The sequence below is a fragment of the Erpetoichthys calabaricus genome, chromosome 9, assembly GCF_900747795.2.
Source record: "Erpetoichthys calabaricus chromosome 9, fErpCal1.3, whole genome shotgun sequence".
NCBI lineage: Eukaryota > Metazoa > Chordata > Cladistia > Polypteriformes > Polypteridae > Erpetoichthys > Erpetoichthys calabaricus.
In genome coordinates this window covers 134,781,284-134,806,611 of record NC_041402.2, presented here as the reverse complement: position 1 = coordinate 134,806,611, position 25,328 = coordinate 134,781,284, and the positions used below count along the sequence as shown (strand labels likewise).

The following is a 25,328-nucleotide window of genomic DNA, read 5'->3' as shown; positions in this document are numbered from 1 at the left end:
CTGGATCAACTTTAACAATAACTTAGGAGTAGTATAAAGATCTGGAATAGATCCTCATGCAGCTTTGTCTAATCGTGACTGAAAGTATTTAATCTTATTAGCCTGTTAAATTAAGACATAGCCTATAGCAATCGATAATGCTTCCACGGAATTCATCCATTGTTGGGGTGAGTGTAGTTAATTCCCCAAAATTCTCTCTTTTTTTAATTATCCTTCATTTGGATGATATCTAGTCATTCTTCTACTTATTCATATTAAAGTACTAGGGGATTTTGCCCCCTTCTCACTTCGCTCAACCACCCCGTCTCCCCCCCAAACCCCGGGCCCCCTTGGGGTACGCAACGCGCCTGCCACTTTGCTTGTGAAGGGGGGGCTGAATGCACGCTAAGGAGATGTGGACATATCAGCTGCTGGCTTGATGCTCCTGCTGCCGAATTGCGTGTTCTGCTTGTTGTGCTGCGCGTCGATCATTTAAAAGCCTGTACAGCAGCTGTCCTTTAGTATCACTGCCTTGTCTCGCGGGACGTTAAATTTTCTCTCACGGAACTTTGAAGTGTCTCTGGCAGGATGTCAAAGTGTCTTTCGAGAAGATCATGTCTCAACCCAAATTTTTTTTTATTATAATAGAGAGACTGTCGCATCACTTTATTATACGTGATGGTGTGATTTTAGCTCCAGATTGTAGGTGGGAGGGTTTTAGAGAATAGTTATTATTCAGCATTTTCCATTAAATAAAAAATAATAACAAATGCAAAAGTATTGTTAATGGGGAAAACAACTACAGTGCCACAGAAACAGAATGTATACAAACTGAACACAAATACAATCATGATACCAAACGCACACACAGATGTTGCATTTACATTGCTCTTAAAAGCAGTGTGCTAGAACTTGTTCAACTTCATGGGTAGTTCATTCAGAATCAGCAATAATTTCTTGCAGGTCACCTAACATGACTATTTTTTTTTCATACTTTCCCGTAGTATCATAATCCATTAAAACCCACTGAAGTACAGCTTCACTAGACTTAAATGGCACTTCAGAATATTATAGCTAGCTTACTTTGCATAATGGCAGAGAGTGCTAATACTGTTGACCTGATTTTGGCTAAACCATTTGATAATCTTCCTTATAAGGAGAGACTCAGAAATAAACAGCAGGGCAGACCAATGCCCAAGACTGATTTGGTTTAAGGGTCAGGGAAAAATAACTGGTCTTTTCAACTCTACTTATATGACAAGCTGAGTCCTGAAGTGCTGTGACAAAGAGAATGTACTGTTGGACATGCCTATTAATGAAACCATCTAAGTTTGTTTGGCCAAAACTGGGTTTTGCAGATGTAGCCAACTTTGACATGGCATACAAAAGACATCAAGAAAGCAATGAACTTGCAAGTTCAAGTTCATGGTTAAGTTGTCTTGGCAAGGTCAGAGTAGAACATGCAGTTAGTGATGGTGTTCACATTCATGTGGCAAAACATTTGAAACAATGAAAAACACAGGCCCTTTCTTAATTGCCTAACTGACATCAATTCACTGCTTGGCCGTCAACAGCCGGCATATTGAGGGTAGTGAATCTGCTAACAAGGGCAATTACAGAAAATTCACAGAAACTTTATCAAAATATGATTCTGTCTTGGCCACATACATCCAGTCATCTGTATGTCCCATTCTATTCAAAATTATTTAATTTCTGCCATTGGAGCCACTGTTGTTAATAAAATCAAAAGTCAAGTTCAAACTACTCCCTTTTCTGCATGACAAGTAGATGAGACAACTGACATTTCATGTGATGCACTAATGTCTGCCATAGTTTGCTATGTCGATACTGCAGGTCAAATTCAGGAGGGATTTGTTAGATTTTTTTTTTAAGTTTCAGTGGCGTGAGATGCCCAGTCTGTCTTTGATGTTTTAAAAGAAAACATGTAGGCCTACAATTACAATGAAAAGCCTATGGCTCAAACGTATGCTGGGACAGCTGTCATGGCTTTGTCTCTGAATGGACTTGAGGCTAAAATTAAAGCAATAGCCCCCAACGTAAAGTTTGTGCACTGCTATCCACACAGACTGAACCTGGTGTTGCCTCAGGGGGAAAAATGCTTGTCTGAATCCAGAATGTTTTTTGCATCTTTCTCCGGGTTTGCCACATTTTTTTCTAAATCTACCAATAGGATGTCTTTTCTAGTGCCTGTATGGTGTCCACGGTTGGCCAGAAACGCTCCTATTTGGTGAAACTTTACAACACGAATAGTGAACACTGATGTGAACAACTATGATGCAGACATTTGAAAAGATTATCAAGGATGAGAGCATAGTAGGTGAGGACACACTCAGTGCAGCCAAGGGCTTCTTAAAGACACTTGGGGGTTCTGAGTTCGTGTTCATGTTGAACACATATGAACAAATCTTCTCAGAAACTGATGTGGTCTTTGACATTATGCAGCAATGAGGGCTATGGATGTTCTTTACTGAAAACAAAGAATTGAGAGTCAAAGGAAGTTTTCAACACTGTTTATGCAAAAGTGGCAAGTATCACATCATACCCTCAAAATGAGCCTAGACGAAAGCATTGGTGTCTTTCATAATTGCAACATCCCTAGGAGTTTGACAGAAATGTGTACACTGCCATCCTAGACAATCATATGGGGCAAATTTCTCAGCGTTTTTCAAATTTGGAAAGTATGCACTTCCTAGAACTAGTCAATCCAGGGAAATCTGATGAAATGAGACAGGTGTTATCTGAGGAGGCAAAGTGTCCTTAAAAGCGATGGCCATTTCTTTAATTCAGGGAGACGGAGATCTGAACTCCAAGTCCTATATTCAAATTGTGACTGGCAGGGTAACAGGGGTAAGCTGTGTGATTTCTTGGTGTTTTTTAAGGACATGGAGTTGGATAGTACAATGCCTCGCCTATACAAGCTATTGTCTTTAGTTGCAACGAAGGAGCTACATCAGCAGGTGAAGAGAGGAGCTTCTCCTGCTTAAAACGAGTCATTGTAGAGCTGTAGTACAATGGGCTAACACTATTTAAGAAACCTTGCTCTTTTGGCAATTGACAGGAAACTGGTCAAGTCTCTGGAAAAGATTCCCAGTTGGTATGACAGGGTCACAGACCATTTTCTCCAAAAAGAAAGGCGGGCAGAATTTACATATAATTAACATGATGCAATTATTGATGAATTTTAAGATGTAGGCCTAAAATGTGCTTCTCCTGTTTGAAAGACCACCAGCTACCACTGACACACACATATTATTTAGGTCAAGTATATCAAAATTATTTAACACTAGGGGGCTTTGCCCCTTGCTCGCTTCGCTCGCCAACCCCCATGTTTGGTTTTCCGGATACACACTTTTATGATTTTTTTTTCTTTGAATTGTTGCTATTTCATTAGTTTCACTTTTATTTCAGAACTTCTTTAAAAACAATATTTGGAATCTTTGGAGTCCCAATATGCTGAATCTTTTAAATGAGGTCAGTGAGACATGTGTTTAATGACTTTATACCATAATTCAGGATAGGTTTCTCTGTTTGGAATTTCAGCACAGACAAAGCAATCTACATCATCAGCAGTTAATATTTTTTTTTGCAAAGTAACCAATAAATGCATGTGAGGTAAACCCCATTTTTGAAATTCTCTAACTTAAACTTCAAAGCCTTACAATATTTACATACTTTTGACATATCACCTATGTCCATATATTCGATCTCTATTCGCCTTTTCGTTATTTCTCCGAGTAATCATTTCTCTTTTTTTGTGCTAATGCGCTGTTTACTGTCTTTGTTTTGACACTGTTGTTTTTTTTTCTGCTTTCATATTCTGTATCTTGCTCTGCGTGTGTTTCGTGCCTACTTTTTTTTTTTAGTCTTTTGAATTCCACTGTTTTCATTATCTCTAACCTGCTCTGCATGTGTTTGGCCCCCTTGTTTTTAAACCTCTTTATGACGTTTAACTTTGTTTTCTACTCTGTCTTTTATTTCTGACCTCGCTTTGTCCTGCTTTTTTTTCAATGACACCTGGTCCGTGGTGATTATTTTCCCTTTTCCGAGTAATAATTTCCGTTTGTTTGCGCTACTGCGATCTTCACTTTCTTTTTTTTATACTTTCTAATTTTTCTACTTTCATATCTTTAACTTTCTCCTCATGTGTATCGCGCCAATGTTTATTTTTTGAGCCTTTCGAATTCCACTGCTTTCATAATCTTTAACCTGTTCTGCATGTGTAAAGTGCCAACGTCCGGATTGGACGTGCTTTTTTCAATTCCACTTGTACCGGGCTGATAATTACTTTCCTTATTTTCTGAATTTGCAACTAGATTATTCTTTTTCTTTTTTGCTCTTTTATCTCTCCAACACTTTTGAGTCTCTTTTTTTGGCGCTGCTTTCTTCTTCACTTAGTCGTCGACATTTCATTTATAACGTATTGTCCTTATACGCTTTATATGCCCTGCGTCACTGGATCTCTGTGTGCTCAAATCCTTTATACGACTGAATTTTTGCTTCCCCTAAAATCTTATTTGATACTGGTTGTAAATAGGGTGTGTCTTGCAAGAATCTCATGTTCTACGTCATCGCGAGACGGTCCTGGGTCAATCTCTTGGCACAAAGTCTCATGTTTAAGGTCCCTGTGAGACGCTCCGTGGCCATTCTCTTTCCTATCGCAGGTCTTTTAAGTGTCTTCCGTGATCTTAATGTGAAGATCATGCCTGGTTTTTCACTTCATCTCTGCCTATTCCCTTATGAATTTCATTCCCTGGTTACAATGTTCCACTTTATCTCTTTATAATAACAACACAAAATTGCATAGAATAATGTATTTAGAGTATCCCATCAATTTATCACACTACTGTCACATGTTCAAATGCCTTAATTTTGTTTACTGATCTAATACTTTTAATAGTATTTTCTCTAAATAAGTAATAGTAATATTGGAAGGTTAACAGTATTAAGTATACAAAAACAACTAATTTAAATGCATAGCAAATCTTTGATGCAACTGAAAATTTGATAAAATCTCAGCCTGTGATAAACTGTTATTACAATATTTTGTAAAATGCCTAAAATCATTTCAAGGGTATTGGGTACGGTATATTGTTGCAAAGTGATGAAACATACTGTACTTTCTATAGGTTCTGCTATTATTAATTAGAAAGAAAAAGAAAAGCAATTCTTACCTTTTAAGAAAGTGTTAACTGAAAATTATGTAAAAAAAAAACATGCTTAACTGCCACATCTGTGGTGTTAAGTGCTTTAATAATAATAATAATAATACATTTTATTTATACAAGGCGCCTTTCAGGGAACTCAAGGACACCGAACAACAATAAATAAATAAATAAATAAATAAATAATTAAATAAAAGACACAATTATAAAAACTTAAAACATCAGAAAATCTAGAAATTAAAACCAAACAAAACCATTATAATCAGGAGGAAAAAGAAAAAGCCATTTTAAACAGATGCGATTTAAGTTTACATTTGAAGGATGAATAAGATTTGATATTTTGGAGATCCGCAGGCAATGAATTCCAGAGCTTGGGAGCAGAACGGCTGAAAGCTCTGCTCCCCATGGTGGTTAGACGGGCGGGAGGGACAGTCAGATGGGTGGAGGAAGAGGATCTAAGGTTACGGGATGGAATGGCAACATGAAGAAGGTCAGACAGATATGGAGGGGCGAGGTTATGGATGGCCTTAAATGTTAATAGTAGAATCTTAAAATCAATACGAAACTTAATCGGGAGCCAATGAAGCTGCTGCAAGACCGGAGTAATATGGTGAATAGATGGGATTTGAGTGATGATACGTGCTGCAGAATTCTGGACTAACTGAAGCTTATGAAGAGATTTATTCGGGAGACCAAAGAGGAGTGAATTGCAGTAGTCCAGCCGAGAAGTGACAAGACTATGAACAAGAATGGCAGTGGTGTGAGGAGTGAGGGAGGGGCGAATGCGATTAATATTACGGAGGTGGAAGTAAGCAGACCGGGTGATGTTATTAATGTGAGATTGGAAGGATAGAGTACTGTCGAGGATGACACCCAGACTCTTGACCTGAGATGATGGGGAAACAACAGAGTTATCAATAATAAGAGAAAGATTATTGGTTTTGGATAATGATGATTTGGAACCAATGAGGAGAACCTCAGTTTTGTCACTGTTTAATTTAAGAAAATTCGAAGAAAACCAGGATTTAATTTCAGCAATGCAGTCAATAAGCGAGGGTGGTGGAAAAGAGGAGGTGGGATTACCAGCAAGGTAGAGCTGGGTGTCATCAGCATAACAGTGAAAATTAATGTTATATTTGCGAAAAATATTGCCAAGGGGAAGAAGGTAAATAATAAAAAGAAGAGGCCCCAGGACAGAGCCCTGGGGCACACCAGAAGTAACAGCGGTGGGTTGGGATGTGAAGGTTTTAAGTTGTATGAACTGAGTGCGGCCTAAGAGGTAGGATCTAAACCAATCAAGTGGGGCTTTGGAATGCCATAAAGGAAAAAACAAACTCACACTACACTCTCACTAATCTTTTACTTTTCTTGAAAAACCGAATAGAAAAAACTGTTACTTAACATTAAATGTTACTAGAATTTTATAGTACTAGGGTGTTGTATCGTGTTAGCCATTATGAATGTAGAGAAAAGCCAAGCAAAATGACACCTTTTATTGGCTAACTAAAAAGATTACAATATGCAAGCTTTCGAGGCAACTTATATCTTGCCTGAAGAAGGGGCCTGAGTTGCCTCGAAAGCTTGCATATTGTAATCTTTTTAGTTAGCCAATAAAAGGTGTCATTTTGCTTGGCTTTTCTCTACTAGAATTTTAGAAAAACATTAGTGACCCCTAGTTGTCATTTGTGAAGCATCAGTGACTTTTTTATGCAGTGTTGCAACAAAATGCATCCATATGGTAAACTGATGTTACACATCCCATCTTTGAAAAATGTATCTGGAGTGTGCTTAGAAAAATAAAATCATAACAATATATTGCAGGAGATTATGGATCACTTTGGGAGTTAGTGAGGAAACCCTTATTTCCAGAAGACGAGATGGCTGTGTAAGCATTATGAAGTACAAAAGTAAGGGAGGGAGTGATAAGGTTAGCAGCCTCCATAAAAAATGGCAAAATATAACATATATACAGTATATAATGTACATACAGAGCTGGCATGACGAAAACTGTCATTTGGGCACATAGGTCGTAAGTCAACAACTACATGTAGCAGGAAATCCACAAAGGAATATAATGAATCACATATCTTAAAATAGTAATTTATTCCTAAGCTTTCGACTCCTACCAGGAATCATCATCAGAGGAACATGATTAGACTTACAGGAATCCAAGGCAAAGAATTGTGAAACAATTTCAGAAAAATGTTCCTCAATGTAAAATTGCGAAGACTTTGAATATCTCATCATCTACAACACGTAATATCATCAAAAGATTCTGAGAATCTGGACAAATCTCTCCAGAGTTCTAATCAATACTGGATGTCCATGATCTTCAGGCCCTCATGAGGCACTGTATTAAAAAACACTCATGGTTCTGTCATGGAAATCACTGCATGTGCTCAGGAACACTTCCGAATATTATTGTTGTCAGTTCACCGTGCTGTCCACAAATGCAGGTTATAGCTGTAGCATGCTAAGAAAAAGCAATATGTGAACATGACCCAGAAACATCACCATCTTCTCTGGGCCAAAGCTAATTTAAAATGGACTGAGGAAAAATGGAAAATTGTTCTGTGGTCAGACGATTCAAAATTTGAAATTCTTTTTGGAAAACATGGATGCCATGTCTTCCAGACTAAAGAGAAGAGGGACCATCCAGCTTGTTATCAGTGCTCAGTTCAACAGCCTGCATCTCTAACGCTTTGGGAGTGCATTAATGCCTATGGAATTGGCAACTTGCATATCTGGAAATGCATCATCAATGATGAAAAGTATATATAGGTTTTAGAACAACATATGCTCCCATCCAGACAATGTCTTTTTCAGGGAAGGTCTTGCATATTTCAGCACAACAATGTTAAACCACATATTGCATTTATTACAACAGCATGACTTCGTATTAAAAGGGTCCAGGTACTGAACTGGCCTGCCTGCAGTCCAGACCTTTCACTAATTGAAAACATCTGGTGCATCATGAAGCGAAAAATATGACAAAAACAACCCAGGACTGTTGAGCAGCTAGAATTCTGTATCAGACAAAAATGGGACAACATTCCTCTCCCAAAAGTCCAGAATCTAGTCTCCTCAGTTCCCAGACTTTTACAGACTGTTGTTAAAAGAAGAGGGGATGCTATACAGTGGTAAATATTGTCCTGTCCCAACTTTTTTGAGACATGTTGCTGCCATCAAATTCAAAATGACCTTATTGTTTTCTTAAAATGGTACATTTTCTCAGTTCTGTTGTGAATAAAATATGGGGTTATGAGATTTTCAAATCACTGCATTCTGTTTTTACTTACATTTTATACAGTGCCCATACATTTTTGGAATTTAGACAGACAGACAGACAGACAGACAGACAGACAGACAGACAGACAGACAGACAGACAGACAGACAGACAGACAGATAGATAGATAGATAGATAGATAGATAGATAGATAGATAGATAGATAGATAGATAGATAGATAATACTACTCCAGTACAAAGTCCAACATCTCTTGTGTAAGAGAAAATGTGTTTCCACAAATGGACCAAAGACTACTTTCTAGAATAAATGGACCACTGTAAATTTTCTGTAACGTGGAAAGGAAAAACATATGACATTGAACATGAATATAATGATGTTGTGACATAAGAAAATCATTTTACCTGAAAAGAAATCATCAAATTTGGACTGAAGTTCACCTTCGGCTCCTGTTTGCCTCCTGAAATGAAAGGCCTGAAAAAGTCTTTTCGAGGTGGGATGATTTGATCTACTTCTCTGTGGTATGTCAGCTGAATTCTTTGATCTGAGATCAGAAAAGCCTTCTCGGCAATATCATCGTTTGCTGCCTTTTCATGATTATGATGGAAACGTTGTATTATTTTCTGGTAAATTAAAGAAAAGCATATTAATATCTCCAAGCAATTCCAGAAAAGAAAAAAAAGAGTATTAACACTTAATTAGTGTTTATGTAAAACTTAAGCTACCTTGTGTATGTTATAATATATTTCCTATCATTTTTGTCAAGGCAAATAAGTAGAGTTCCAATGAAATGCTTCGGATACTAAAACCACACTTTGTGTCTATAATACATTTACAATGTATGTATTTTTCAATCCCTTTTAAACATTATTGGAAATTTCCTATTTTTTGCCTCTTTTTATTATGTAATATACTAAAGTACTATAGTACTATACTATGTACTATTTACAGTATATATAGTACATATTTACAAACTAACATTTGTTATGATGGATGGATGGAAAATGAAAAATGGTTGCATGGTTGTATTTTTGAATGTATGCAAAATTGTTAAATAAGAACTTTAGCAAACAGCTGGTACTGGCTTTTAATTAGCTGGAATAAGACCAAGCAGCTAGCAGTTTTTCTATGACCAGGGTCCTCATGCATAACGCTGTGCGTAGAATTCACACTAAAACATGGCGTAAGGACAAAAGTGGAAATGTGCATATGCACAAAAAAATCCAGATGAATAATTCTGTGTGTTCACCAACTTCCATGTTCTTCTGCTCCATAAATCCTGGTCAGCGTGAAAATGAACATACGTGCACATGCCTGCTTCCACTCCCCAAACTCCTCCCAGATTTACGCCTCTTTGAATATGCAAATCAATATAAATAGCCCTTAAGCTCAGCATTCTGTGAAAAGGCAATGGCAAAAGCATGGGGGGAAATAAAAGAATTTCAGCGAATACCAAGTGGAGGCAAGGAATACTATTCCTTTGTTGGTTTGGAATACTATTTGTTGGTTTAAACAGTGGTATAAACAACAAAAGGAAGTTGATCGTGTGACATAGAGTGCCCGAAATTAAAAAAGAAGTTGCCAGATATCAAAGTCGCTGTGTGTCATAGCCCACCGTCTCAGTGTCATATAAAAGCTTATTAGGGTACAGTGAAAAAGTGGGAAAAAAGCTCAAAATGTCAACTTTAATCTCAAAATTTCCACTTTAATCATGTAGTTTATTTTGTCATTAAAGTAGAACATCATAAACTTCATCTTAAAATCACTTAATTTACTAGTTTCTCAAATCCCATCGTAACTAAAGTAGCATGTTAAATGCTTTGATTTGTATTTGATCTTCTATGTGCTCTATGTGTGTGAATCACTACATGCTTCTTAAACGGGCTTTCTCTTCCTCCGACAGGACACAGAATCCATTACATTCGTTATAGTACAGCTCTCTGAATAATTAAAATACTGAGATGTATACTTGATATCATTTTCAAGATGATAGGAGTTAAAGCATATTATTAAACATGGGAACACGGTGGCACAGTGATTGTTCATGCCTCACACAAGATGCTTGCTGCGCCGTGAACGACCTTTGATTAAATAATTTATTGCAGCAGTACTGTCTCTTTCAAACGTATTAACCCCAAATTCCTGTCCTTACTTTTCTTTCTCTAAATACCCAATCGCCACACAATCAGCTCTGTAATAGACGTTAAGCCATCTGTAAGTTTAGAACAGCGATTCTTCAAAAACTTTTAAGGAACATTGAAATATCTTTGTAGTACATATTTAATTATCCATCTATCCTTCCAGTGTCACGCCAACCCCAGCAAGAATACAGAGTGAGGCAGGACCTATCTGTGAATGGAGCGCTAGCTCCTTGCTAGCGCTGCGGCACCGTGTCCTCACATGTTCAATTATTAACAATATAGATTATTTAAATGTAGTTAAAGTTTTATCTGTATAATATAATAAACATATTTTGCTGCATTTCATCTTAAAAATTATATCGTCATCATATGTAAATACATGCTTTATAAAGTGTCTCAGGTTGTGCAATATTATAATTGTATCACAAGTTTACAGTGAGGTAATTGTACTTATAAGTACAAAGCATTCTACAAGGAGCGCTTGATGGACTGATTGAGTGTGTTTATAGTTCTTGGGATGAAACTGTTTCTGAAGTGCGAGGAAAGGCTCTGAAGCATTTGCCATATGACAGCAGTTCAATAGATAGCATGGCTGAGGCAGTGTGTGCTTGATGCTGTATACCGATAATTCTCTTTCCAATCAGCTGCTGTAGAGCTGTGATTCCCCACTCAGATACAGTGATATAAATACTCTGAGTGGTGCAGTGAGAGTAATATGGAAAAAGATGATCCGCTATGGCAACCCCTAACAGGAGCAACTGAAAGAAGAAGAAGAAGGTGCAGTGAGAGTAACAACGCTAAAGCAGCTATGGTATTTAGAATAGTTTGATATTCTGTGGACCATTATATTGTTACAGGTTAATTACAATCAGATGCATTAAACTAATAAACAATATGCGGTTTAATTTCAGTGTATTTATAAAGCCGCATCAGGGATGTGGATGTAAAAAAGAAAGGGAAACCACACTGGAACAGTAGCACTGCTTTGACGCTGGGTGCCGCCAGTTTGCAAAACCGAGCGGAGAATTTGTGTACGCCAAGCATTTAGCTACCATGAAAATGTGCGTGGCTTTATGCCAAATTTAGGTTTTATACATCGCGATTTAAGCTTGGAAACGGGCTTACGCAACATTTTTGTGCGTACGCACCATTTATACATGAGATCCCAGGCGTTTTATTCCTTGATTTATAATGTGTGTTATTTAATGTATCTTGATGAAATTACCAGAATTGGTTTGGAATTGGTTTCACCAGAACCAGGTACATGCTGTTTTTCTTTCTTCCCAAAAACCACATGCTGAAAATAAAGGAAGTCTGGACGGTCTTCGAATGTCTCTCTCATCTCTGAAGACAATTCTACACGTGAGGCTAGCCCATCAGTTCGAGCCTGGCTGTAGAAATCCATCTGTCGCTCTGCACCTGGCACCATTGTTAAATATCTGTGACCTGAGATAAGAATTGAAGTTAAATATGTTTTAAAACATGTAGCTATATATTTGTTTTTAATACTTGTGAAGTCTTATTAGGTGGCAAAATCAAAATAAAACTCAAAAAGTAATTTAAATTAACACAAAAACTTTTGTTAAAAATTTTTGTTTTTAAATGCACATTATTTCTATTTCAATAATACTTCTAAAAGCTTTAAAAGTATTAGAGAAACATGCAGTAGCATAGTTTGTAATTTAAGCTTTTTTGTTCTTGAAAAGGTTTTGCATTATAAGAAGTCATTTTTTAGTCATGGTGATATGGCTATTTTTTTAAAAGATTCTGTCAAAACTGTCACAGATAAAGCAGTTGGTACCTAACATTAACAAGACAAAAAGAAGCAGCTAATAATTTTTCAACAGAAAATGCTATATTATAGTGGGTTACAAATATTAATACTATAATTGACAAAATGGGCACTAAAGCTCAAAACATAATGATGACATACAAGCTGATTTCACAAAACTGTATCTTACCCATAAATTTTTAACAAACTGTTATAAATTATAAACATCAACACAACAAATAACATATACCATACAAATATTGGCTAAAAATGTTTGTTACATTCAAAATGTTAATTCAAAAGCTTTGCCACTGCGGCATAGTTGATTTAAATATGTAAATTAATACAGAGTATTAATATTACATAATAATAAGTCAGTACACAAACAAACAGCATTTAATTTACACAGTATGTAGACCTCAACAATATCACTTACTTGTTTTCCAATGAAAATGTCACTTTGATATAAGTATTATTATTTATTAAAACAAAAATGAAAAATTAGGTTATAAAAGCACAAGCTTCATTTCTAAATTAAAACATTTTAAAATTTAAAATAATATTGTTTTTACTCTTCAATGCATCCGTCCTTCCAGGTTTGAAGTATTCTGTTGTGACAACAGTCTCTTTTTTCAGTTTCCTCTCCTCTAAATGATCTTGTCTATGACTGAACCATTCCCTCGCCTCCACTACTGATGTGCCTAAAAATCAAGCAAAGAGCATCTACACTTAAGAGAAAATTAAACAAGCCATTTAAAATCATAAATAAGTTTCAAACTGTCATGCAGTGATTGAGTCAAAAACCTTGTGGCTTAAAATCAAACTGCATGTTGAGAAATACATTAATCTCCAGTTCACATGCTTATAGCCTGAAAAATGGAAACTGTATTTTTTTATATATCCTACATCCCAACATTATCCATTGCTAGACAGCCAACATGACTGATTCCAGGACAGTAACATTATTTGTATGCCTCCATTGTAATCTAAAACTTTTTATTCACTTAAGTGAATATTAGCATTTGAGAACACATTTTAAATTAGGTCTGTTTGAATCTGTTACTTTTTATAGAGTGGATACACTCTACTATTTGCAAAACATGCTGTTGGTTAATTATTACTTTGTTACTTAATTTCAAAATTTGGTATATTCTATTTGTAAAATTTTCAAACCAGCCGTACAGAATATAAGATAAAATGGACTCAATACAAGGTTTATTAAAAACATACATACACATACATGCACACAAAATCATGTGTACACTACTCACTATTCTTTATTATTTTTGGTGATGAGTACTCTAAATGAAATTGCACTGTGACAGAAGTAAAGACTGTAACTGCACACAAATTAATATACTGCATGATAGAAATTGTTCTGTACAATATCTAAATTGTAAAGTGTGGTACCAGTTACAGCATTTCCTGTGACACCAATAACAACAGGATGAGCTATACCCCAGTATCATGGATATACTTAATTACTCCTGAGGCATGCATATGGCTACCTCCTCTACTTTCTAATGGACATAAGATCTAGTAATGTCCAGAACTGCAGGGGTAACAGTGACTTCTTAGGAAAGTTCTACAAGTATGATTCCAGGAGTTCACTATACAATTTCTGACCTCAGAGGTGATGTTTGGGCTTCTTCTAGAAGTATTTCCTCGGAAGGGTTTAATAACTCCTTTCGACTATAAGGCTGTTAAGATTAGAGTAGGAAGAGTAGAAAGAGACAAGAATTTACAGGAGAAAGAAAGGGTAAAGGAAGGCAGAAGAAGTAGGCAGGAGAAGACTATAAATATATAAATAAATACATAAAATAATATAAATATATTTGGACCAGTCACCCTATGATGAGGTAGATTGGGCTCAAACTAATGTATAGAAATATTGAAATATGAACAAATAGAACATGGACGTACTGATATGGCAAAGCTATAAAATGGACAAATGCATCATGAGGAAAACACATAGACATTAAAATGCTTTAAGAATACTTTAAAGAGAGAAAAGACTGGCAAAACAAGCCTGATATGTCTACTCAAAGGCAGTTTAGATGAAAAAGACCAAGACAGAACTTAAATAAATGCTATTGATCAATGTGATACAGAAGGACTTGTACACAAATTTTGTTGACCACAGAGAATTGGATAAAAGGGGAATGCTTCTGAAAACTAAAGGGTGTTGTCTGATAAAGCAATGAGATGTAAAGGTTTGTAAATATTTAGAAAAAACTAATATAAAATCTGCAAAAAATATGTTAAGTTGTTTTAATAATTGTGAACTAGAGAACATTTCATTAATATCTTACATTCAATATCTTGGTATGTTGTCAGCCGCATTGTCAACCCATCACTCATCATATAAGGAGAAAATTTTTCCAGCTTTGCCTTTTTGTACTTTATCACTTTCCTCCCTCCAGGGCAGCGTAGCTTTATTTCTGGCAAGGAATAGTAAATATATATTTTTATACTAGAATAAAGGCTGAAAAAATAAATACACACATTCTATGTAAAAGAGCAAAATGATGCAACTTTAAATAGAATAAAATCTTGTTCTTTTTCCTTAAAAAATTGTTGAACAAATTTGTGATTTGTATTACCCATTTGAACGTTTTATAAGAAAGCAGCTTTTCTTCTTTATGTACATGGCAGCACATAGGTTATTGAGTCTCAAATAAAACCACGGTAAAATAAAAAAGTCAGCATCTCTTGTTATTCTACTTTTGCAACAGGTAGGCTAATCAATTTTTATAAAAATATGTCTATATAGTTGGTAAACTGTAACATATGAACACAGGAAAACTATAAATATTTTATTATGCTCTACGAACTTTCTAGTTTTTCTGTAGTTTAATGTACAGGAAATTATATTTTCTAAGATTTGGAAGATGTTTTACTGTTTTTGATAGTAAATATATCTTTATATTTGTCAGAGAAAATTTCAGACATATTAAGGAATGTTTTCTAATTACAAGGTGGCTCTGCCCCCTGCTCGCTTCGCTTGCCCACCCCCATGTTTAGTTTACATGATATACAATTTAAAGAGATTGTTATTTTCATGGGAATTGTTATATATGCATTATTTTCACTTTTACTTTAAAAACCTTTGTAAAAACAATACTTGTCCTTTATTTCCGGCCCCGTGAGTGGTTACATCTCTTTCTAGTAAGACGTATAATGCTGCTCGCGTTGTGAAGGGGGTGGCGGCTCAACGCACACTAAGGATATGCCGTCGGATCATCTGCTGTCTTTCTGCTGCTGGCGAGCTGCCTGTTCTGCTTGTCGCATGCCGTTGTTTTAAGAGCTGGGAGCACATGATGCATGTCTGCCAAAAGCAATCCAACAACTGCTAGGTTAGATGTCTGTGGACTTGTTTTAAATTATGGCTCACTGCCTTGTCTCGCGTGACATTGTAAAAACAATAATTGTCCTTTATCCCCATGATCATAAATATACACCTGACCGAATTGTGTTTTCTTTGAAATTAAACTTGTTGTTGCTTTAACTGTTGCGGGACCACAGATTCTCATAGAGTATGGTCCATTATTGTGTAAATCTACTGATTTTTTTGCTGGCCGTGGTCTGATATTGCTTGTAAGTAGGGCGCGTCTTGCAAGAATCTCATGTTCTATATCCCGAGAGACGCTCCGTGGCCATTCTCTTTCGTCTCACGGGTCTTTTATTTGTCTTCCATGATCTTAACATGACGATCACGTATCGTCTCCTAGTCATTCCATCCCACAGGATTTTTTTTATAATAGAGAGAAATGCGAATTTCATGAGAAGTCCGTAGCTTATAAAGTTTGTCCACATGGCTTACTAATGAATTCTGCAATAACTTGGGCCTTGCCGAACTGGCCACAACTGGATTTAAAAAACAATTAAAAAATGTATTCAATTTACTAATTATAAGATTTTAGCTTATTAATACTATCAATATTTGATTTGATAATTTCACTTAGTAAAACACCAAGAACAATGTTTAACTAAGAATGCTGGAACTGAATGGAAACTGCTAAAAATGTATAAGTAGTTTTTATTGGCCCAGCTGCAAAAAGGGTAAGATTAGCACATTTACTAATTTAAATTTCCCATAGAAAGAATGCCCTCAATGCAGCCTCTCTGAACCACTTAATTTGCTGTCAATATGCTTTGTTTTCCAAGCACTCATGACATTCTATGTAGCCTGTGGCAACAGTTATGTTATAAAGGTGGCAACCGAGATATCAATTAACAGCTAACAAAACTTCAATATTTGGCTTAGATACACATAAAAGTGACATACGTATAATGTTGAAATTTAAGATGGAAAAACTATCGCATCCATCACTGATGTTCTGCTTAAACATCATATTGTAACAATAATCTGACTGTCCATATTTATAAAAATAAAAATATATTAAAAAATTATTTATATAAAACAAAAATGATGGTCTATGTGTTATAATGTAATGCCAGTGCATTAACTTGCCATGCCTCTTTTTTAGCATGGCTATAAATTGCTGTTAAAATAATCCATAGCATGTGTACCTTTAGGAGAAATTTCTATCTTTCTCACCCACGAAGAAGGCATTTCAAATATCCTTGGCTCTTCATGATCCCCCTGGATATATAAAAAAAGATATCAGTTCACTTTTCCATAAACATTCTGATCTCTTTATAATCAATTGCAAAAGTCTTCATAGAATTGAGGATGATATTTAAAGAGTGGGCGGCACGGTGGTGCAGTGGTAGCACTGCTGCCTCGCAGTTAGGAGACCCGGGTTCGCTTCCCAGGTCCTCCCTGCGTGGAGTTTGCATGTTCTCCCCGTGTCTGCGTGGGTTTCCTCCGGGCGCTCCGGAACCTCCCACAGTCCAAAGACATGCCAGTTAGGTGGATTGGTGATTCTACATTGGCCCTAGTGTGTGCTTGGTGTGTGGGTGTGTTTGTGTGTGTCCTGTGGTGGGTTGGCACCCTGCCCGGGATTGGTTCCTGCCTTCTGCCCTGTGTTGGCTGGGATTGGCTCCAGCAGACCCCCGCGACCCTGTGTTCAGATTCAGCGGGTTGGAAAATAGATGGATGGATTTAAAGAGTGAGTTTGTGTAATTTGATGGAAATGACTGTGTCCATAAGAAAAGCATTTTGTGTATTAGCTTTACAAAAAGTAACTATGAAAGCACACAAGTCTGAAACATAGTAAGTAGGAGTCACAGTATGGATTACAATATGATTATGGAATGGCATTCTTCTGGAAAGCAAAGCAAAATGATAGAAAATTACTAAGGAGGCAGAAGAAACTGAGAGGCAGTAGATAGATAGATAGATAGATAGTCACCTGGAAATTAAAAAAAATGACAATGTATTTTTCTGAAGTTGATATGAAATATAAGATGGGATCTATTCAGTTGGAATTCCATAAAATTACTGGCAGAAACATCATAATTGCAACTAATGAGAATAAGAATGTATGGGGAAATCAACAGGAGGTCAAATGAGACAATAATGATGGTGGTGAAAAATGAATGGATCAAATCACAAATTTTAGAAAGAGGAAACTGCAAAGCACTAAAGATCACATCAGAAACTATAGTCCCAAATGGAAATGTTGAGTTTTTCATGGACCTTTCAACTTGATTACTGGGGCAGGAAGGATTCAACAGGCTTGAAATGAATGGCACAGAAAGGAAAGAATGATTCATTGGAGCATAATATGTAGTCAAGTTTAGGAAGCAAACTGTGAACAAAGTGGAAAGACTGGTAAACGTAGATTCATGAATTAAGTGAAGTATAGTAAAATACTGTCTGGCTTGATGCCTAAGCCATCTGTAGTTCCGGAAAAGGCCTTTGAACGGGTGACAGGAGAAGATGAAATTATTATAATAAGGTGTGGATTAATGATTGGTGTATGCAGTTGAATGTAGAAGAACAATAGTAATCAGGATGGCAGAAAGGATGGTGATTTTTTGGGTGAAGCTGAGACTTCAAGCAAGTCCAATGCTATTGATGAAAGAAATGGTAATATTGACTAATGAAACATGTAAAAGACTACAACGGGAACTCTTATATGCAAAGAATGAGACAGACTTGATGGAAAAGGTACTAACTAAAAAACTTTAAGGTGAATGCAGAAGAAAACTTAAGAAAATTTATAGAAAAGGAAAAGTGAGACTAAAGAATATACCATCACATTGAGAAGTAAAAAATGCAGCAAATACGATGGGAGGAACTCTTCAGAGCATATGAACTGGAAAATATGTACTGGTGTAAGAAACAGTGGAAAAAAGGGAAAAGAAGGGTGATTTTACAGATACACAAAAAGCAGCACATTCCAGGCAAGCATTTCTTATACCAGTGCTCAAAGAATTTCAGCAACCAATCAATGAGAAGACTGCTTTTAGATAAATGTTCTTTTGTTTATAGTCAGCTACCCAGATCTTGCTATTTACGTTTTCCTGAATAGTAAGAATTGCGTACATTGTGGTTCTCTATGGAGACAAATTTAGAGTGCTCAAACAAATTAAGAGCATTCAAATTTTCCACTCTATACCAGCATGAACAGGCAGACCAGGAGTAGTATTAGGTACATCGTCTTTTGAATATAGATATGTTCTTGACAGTGCAAGCAGACAGGAAGGAGCTATGACCTGTTGGACTCTATAATTTCTGAGACACCAGGCATTCTACTCAACTGTATCCAAACATGGAAAGATTAAGGAGCAGGTACTGCATCTCTGCTAGTGAAGAGTGAAACAATTTACAGAAAATTGAAATCGCAGTAAAAATATGAGTTTCCCTTTGTAAAACAAAGTTATAAAACAAATTCTGTTTTGAAACCAGTAAAATTTGTCTAATTTTCAAATATATTTTCAACTCATCTGCAAACGTTTTCTTCATTTACAGAAGCAGGAGGAAATTTTATTCTAGAGGTAATTGTGGAATGGGGGGTGCAGATAGACAGAAGATACCTGCAGGCACTTCTGTGCTGGTAAAATCCATTGGCCTGGGTGTGTAGTTGCTGAGAATGGCAAATGATAATTATTGGGAAAGATCCTGGCTTGGATCAGCTTGTACATTCAGAGACAGTGACCTCAGATGGTGTTATATCTGACCAAAAATGAGTGGTGCAAAGTGGAAGGCAGTGTGTGAGATACATGAGAGTGTGTGCAGCCATATGGAAGGAGCCATGGAAGCGACAGCAGTATTGGAGGACTGAGGAAGGGAACAGTGGTTTCAGCCACAGAATAAATATTCTTTGCTTTCCAAAAATATTAAATATCCCCAAAAAATCACTTTAATTAATTTTGTGTTTTCCAATTATGAAATCACATGTAAAATACATTTTTGGTGCAAAGCTGTAAGCATTCAAAAGAAAACTTCATACACCTTCTGGTATACAGAGAACAGATTCTGAGCTAAAGAAGGCACAAATCCTTAACAGAGGTAATTCATGTGAGGTTTGATTGCAATACAGATCATTATTATATGGCAAATTAAACATTCTTACCTCTTCATCCACCTCTTCTTTTCTTTCTTCATCAGCAGTAGGCAATACACACTCCCACTTCACGTTATCATCAAGATCAAATGTCATGTCCTGTTAAAGGCAAACAATTTCTATTAACAATTGGGAGGAACGCATTTTTGTGATAATTTCTTTTTATTGCAGAATTGACTAAAGAAAACACTAGAAATTTGATCAACAAGACCAAGTAGACATTATACAAAGGAAACTAATCAACCTCTAGCAAAACATACAAAATACAATACTCAAGACTTAATAGGAATGTAAAAACAACTACCACACCGACATGTAGAAGCTGGCCCGCAATAGTTATTACAACACAGTAAAAAGGCTAACCCCAATCCGCAATGAAAGCAACTCAGATCTTGGGCTACAAGATTTCAGCAAAGAGTGAATTTGTTAATAAAAGAAAAAGGAAGAGAGAACTTCACATCTTTCACCATGGTCTTGGAGCGTTCTGAGGTGACTGTCATCATAAATACTGAAATCCCACACTGAAACCCTTTTGAAAAAAAGTAAAGGAATGCCCACCAATCATTAAAGTGTTATTAAAAATAGGGGACTGAGTGTGCCACTTGGGCCGTGCAAGAAAAAAGGTAAGTATATACTGCATTTGATTTAAGATCACACTCCTAGCACACATAAAGCGTGTTGACTCTACAGTCATATACTGCAGAGGAGTCACCTAATTTTAAACAATTGCCCTGGGCATGGAACACAGACCTAAAATAGTTCATGTGTTATTTTGGAAAAACTATTACTTCTTCTATAGTTATTGTTGTGTTGTGATTTTCAGACGTACTGGATATACATAGTTACCAACCCAGTAAAACTCTTACATAAAGGAACAGGTGTTTCTTTTTACTTATTTTTTCCTCATAGGCAGCATTTGTGTTTGGTTCAATAACACCCTCTAGAGACCACAAATGACATATGTACTAACTGATCGATACAGGGTTGCCGGGCATACATAGTTTCCTGCCAGTAAAACTAAAGCCGTGAAGGAAAAGATAACACTCACAAACCCACTAATCCAAATAAGGGTCATGAGTGGCCAAAGCCTATCCAGGTAGCACTGGATACAATGAAAGAAACGCCCCTAGACAGGTTATTAGTACACTGCAGGGACTACTCACACACTTAGGTCATTTTGATGCTGCCAATCAACCTAATCATCATGTTTTTAGGGATGGCAAGGGAAAACCAGAGTAACCTGAGGAAAATACAAGACATGCTCAGAGTGAATAGGACAAAATAACTTCACACCCACTTAACGCAGAGAAGAAATGTTTTCAAATTCTGAGAAGAAGTAGGCTGATTGTTCCAGTTTAACAATAGTGAAATTGTTACTTTTCCAGAATTCTCAGTTCCATGAAGATTTCCTTAGGCAGATCTCATTAACAGACCTTTACAGTTGATATTTGTCTTATAACGTGGTAAGAATGTTACAAATATATCATTAATGTTTTTCTGTTAGGTTATTTAATAATTTGATATTTTTGTAACTGAAAAGACTTTAGTTGTGGCTTTTTGAGCACATTTCTGAAACAAAGGTTAACTTTTTTTTTAATCTCTTAAAAGCAATGGCACATGCATTTACCTATTTTACTTGGCATTTTTTATATTTTATTGTATGTTGTTGTGTGTTATTGAATGTTGCTTTATTTTAACTACAGTGTGCTTACTAAATGTGTTACGTACACTGACCTGGTCAATGGAAATTAAACAATTAAAAAAGGTATCTAGAAGTTTATATTGACAATTCCATAAACTATCAAAATTTGGTTCTTAAGAATGACTATGGTGTCAGCACTCATCATTTATTGTCAAAAACTAACCTTGCAGCCATTCCTGCAGTCTTGCATGTTAATCCAGTAGTTCCGATGGTTCCACAGACTTTCAACTCCAAGAAATCTTTCATCTACTGTGCTAAAGCTCAGTCCTGTGAGAGGATCAATGAAGAAGTTCTCTGGGATTTCCCTTTTACCTGCAAGCACTAATACCCAGCAGTGCACTCTGAGACCATGTAAGGGATCTGGCGGTGGTTGCTCTTGCTCCTAAAAAAGAAAAATTTTTTCAGAAATACCAATTAATTAAAGCAGCACTGTGCTATTTAAAATAGTGGTAAAGAGAGAGATGGTGGGAGAGAATATGAGAGAGACAGTGCCGGATTAACCAATAGGCACATGTAGCATATGCTACGGGCCCCGCAATTTCGGGGGTCCCCAAATGGTGGACCCAATATTTAATGAAAAAATGTAGCATTGAAAAACTGGTCTTTAAAAATATTATCTTTACGTTTTTAAACTGTAAATTTCTTACACAACAAAACTTTAGGGGCTCAACACATAAAATTCACATAAATATTATAAGATTCTTATTATAATTGAGAGTAAAATAATTATTTAGTCCGGTTTGAACTGTTCCGAATCTAAACTTCAGATGATGCAGACCAAAAGGGCCCCCAAATTTGAAATGTGCTACGGGCCCCCAAAGCTCTTAATCCGGCCCTGGAGAGAGAGAAAGAGTGATTTACCTTAATATCTACAGCTGGCTACATGTAAGCAAAGAAACATGCACAAAAACTGGAAATGTTGCTTACTTTAATTAGCATAGTAATGTAGAATGTGCTTTTATACATACAAAACTATGAATTTAGTTAAAATCGAGAGTAAAAAGAAATTAATAAATCCGATTTCTTCCATTTTAAAGATTTACTACTGTTTATAGTTCTGTTTTGTTTAAGCACATTATATCTCCGGATATGAGAGAGAGATGAAAACAAGCAAAGCCTTGCTACTTAACAGAATATATGATTACTTGCCAAAATTTTAGTTAAGTGTATTTATTCAGCTTAGTATTTTTCTACAAAGGCTGCTGCAGTGAGGTAGTGTTTTTTTTTTTGCTTTGTTTTAAATAGACTAAAGCTTGTTGTCATAGTACATCAAAAACTAAGTGCTTCACCAAATTTATAAATATGTTTGGAAGACTACACAGCCAGGTACATTTTATTTCTAAAAAATAAAGAACAGTTTAAGCAACAAGGGTGGTATAAGAGGTTCTCAAATGTTTGCAGGTTAGTATGAAAAAATTGCATAAAAAAACTGGAAAGACTCACTAAAATCCAAACTGCAGTGATTATGTTTACACCACACAAGAGAAACACAATATTGTCTACTCACCAGTTCTCTTTTTTTAGCTTCCTCCTGTTTCCTTTCTTCAGCAGCAAGATTCTCTGCTTGTTGCCTCTCAAAAGAGCTATTCAGGTTCTTGGGTGGCTTCACAGAATATTTTGACTTTGGAGTTTTTTTTGCTGATTGTGATTTCTGCAAATAGATTTGCTCTTAATGATATAGAATGAAATTTAAACTGTTCTATGTTGAGTATATAAAAGTGAAAAGACCTCTTTCTTTCACATACTCTTTATTTTGTGAGCCTATTTTCTGATTCTAAATTGTGAAGTTCTCAAGATACAAATATAAATTTGATACAAATATATAATGTAATTTGTTACATATTATGCTTAATTTTAAATTGTGCCCTTTTATGTTTTGCATGGATTAAAACCTTTGTAACAAGCTATGAGCAATAAGTTAAAGCTTATCATTAAGTAATTTTTTATTTAGTTGCTAATTTGAATATGCTTTATGCATTGTATGATTAATTTAGAGTCATTATACAAATCTATAAAAAATGAACCAGCACTTACTTGCAGAATCTCGCCAATTTCTTTTAAAATATCACAAGATGGAGAGTTCAAGAACTTAGCAGCCAAAAAGTCAAATGATCATACAGAGACACATCTTGTCATTTTAAATTAATGCCTGAGTGGGAGTAGTACTGAGCTGTCAGAATAGGCACAGCTAGCCATCACTTTAACCTCTAACTAGGATCCACCTCTTCCAAATGAATATACATACCAACAAAAACGTACTCCCTCAAAAAGAGAACTAAAGCTTTTCCCTATATTACTTTGATGACAATTAAAAGGTATACATTCATTTCCCATGTAAACCTTGGTATTTGGAGTGGATAGATAATCTAAGTGATTAAAAAAAAACCTCAGTGAAGCCACGTTTGCTGGCATGTGAAAAATTGTGTGATATAAAAGGTCCACACTTGAAGTCAAAGCAAAGCTCAGAGCAGGTGAACATGGCGATCAGAGAAAATTAAGCAAAACAATTATTTAACATGTCATATTTTAGGAGAAAATCATTCTGTTGATTTCAGGTGCAGAAAGTTTTTCTTAAAATCTGGAATCTTTAGATAATAATCAATGACCTTATATTTAATACTTTCGTTAAACATACAGTATATCATTCTCAAACCCACTTAATTCAATTCAAGTTTGCAGGGGCTTAAAGCCCATTCCAGCAGCAATGGGAGTAAGACAGGAAAAAGTCCTTAATAGAGTGTCAGTTATCTCAGGGCTCACTCAGGGAAAATTTGAAATCATCAGTTTTGCTTCCTTGTATTTCTTAAGTACTGTGGGCAGAAAACCAAAGTACCCAAAGAAACTCTCACATAGACATAAGCTGAAAATGCAAACTCCTCATGGATAAAGTTCAGGTAGAGGATTCAAACCTAGGATAATGGATTTGTAAAGCATGAGCACTCACTTCTGTGGTACTGTACTGTCCATCCCTAAATCACAGGTTTCAAAATGAATAAAACAATTATTTATTACACTGTACATACAATATTTTCATAACATTATGCTGCAAGTATAAGAAGAAGACTATATTTTGTTAGGTATAATTTTGTTATACCACTCCATCATCCGCAAGTGGAAGAAGTTTGAAACCACCAGGATTCTTCCTAGAGCTGGCCAGCCATCTAAACTGAGCGATCGGGGGAGAAGGGCCTTAGTCAGGGAGGTTACCAAGAACCCGATGGTCACTCTGTCAGAGCTCCAGAGGTCCTCTGTGGAGAGAGGAGAACCTTCCAGAAGGACAACCATCTCTGCAGCAATCCACCAATCAGGCCTGTATGGTAGAGTGGCCAGACGGAAGCCACTCCTTAGTAAAAGGCACATGGCAGCCCGCCTGGAGTTTGCCAAAAGGCACCTGAAGGACTCTCAGACCATGAGAAAGAAAATTCTCTGGTCTGATGAGACAAAGATTGAACTCTTTGGTGTGAATGCTAGGCGTCACGTTTGGAGGAAACCAGGCACCGCTCATCACCAGGCCAATACCATCCCTACAGTGAAGCATGGTGGTGGCAGCTTCATGCTGTGGGGATGTTTTTCAGCAGCAGGAACTGGGAGACTAGTCAGGATAAAGGGAAAGATGACTGCAGCAATGTACAGAGACATCTTGGATGAAAACCTGCTCCAGAGCGCTCTTGACCTCAGACTGGGGCGACGGTTCATCTTTCAGTAGGACAATGACCCTAAGCACACAGCCAAGATATCAAAGGAGTGGCTTCAGGACAACTCTGTGAATGTCCTTGAGTGGCCCAGCCAGAGCCCAGACTTGAATCCAATTGAACAGCTCTGGAGAGA

At 36.3% G+C, this 25,328-nt stretch overlaps 1 protein-coding gene across 1 annotated transcript in view; it reads right to left on the bottom strand.

Moving 5' to 3' along the window:
- Positions 1–25,328, bottom strand: part of ccdc135 (coiled-coil domain containing 135) — an 88,244-nt gene that overhangs the window by 29,043 nt on the left and 33,873 nt on the right. Inside the window, exons 6-13 of the mRNA XM_028810187.2 lie at positions 23,008–23,151; positions 21,664–21,882; positions 19,808–19,897; positions 16,854–16,926; positions 14,633–14,761; positions 12,893–13,021; positions 11,775–11,995; positions 8,813–9,031 (exon numbers count right to left, since the gene is read on the bottom strand). Coding sequence (XP_028666020.1) covers positions 8,813–9,031; positions 11,775–11,995; positions 12,893–13,021; positions 14,633–14,761; positions 16,854–16,926; positions 19,808–19,897; positions 21,664–21,882; positions 23,008–23,151 — 1,224 coding nt within the window. The remainder of the gene's footprint in view (positions 1–8,812; positions 9,032–11,774; positions 11,996–12,892; positions 13,022–14,632; positions 14,762–16,853; positions 16,927–19,807; positions 19,898–21,663; positions 21,883–23,007; positions 23,152–25,328) is intronic.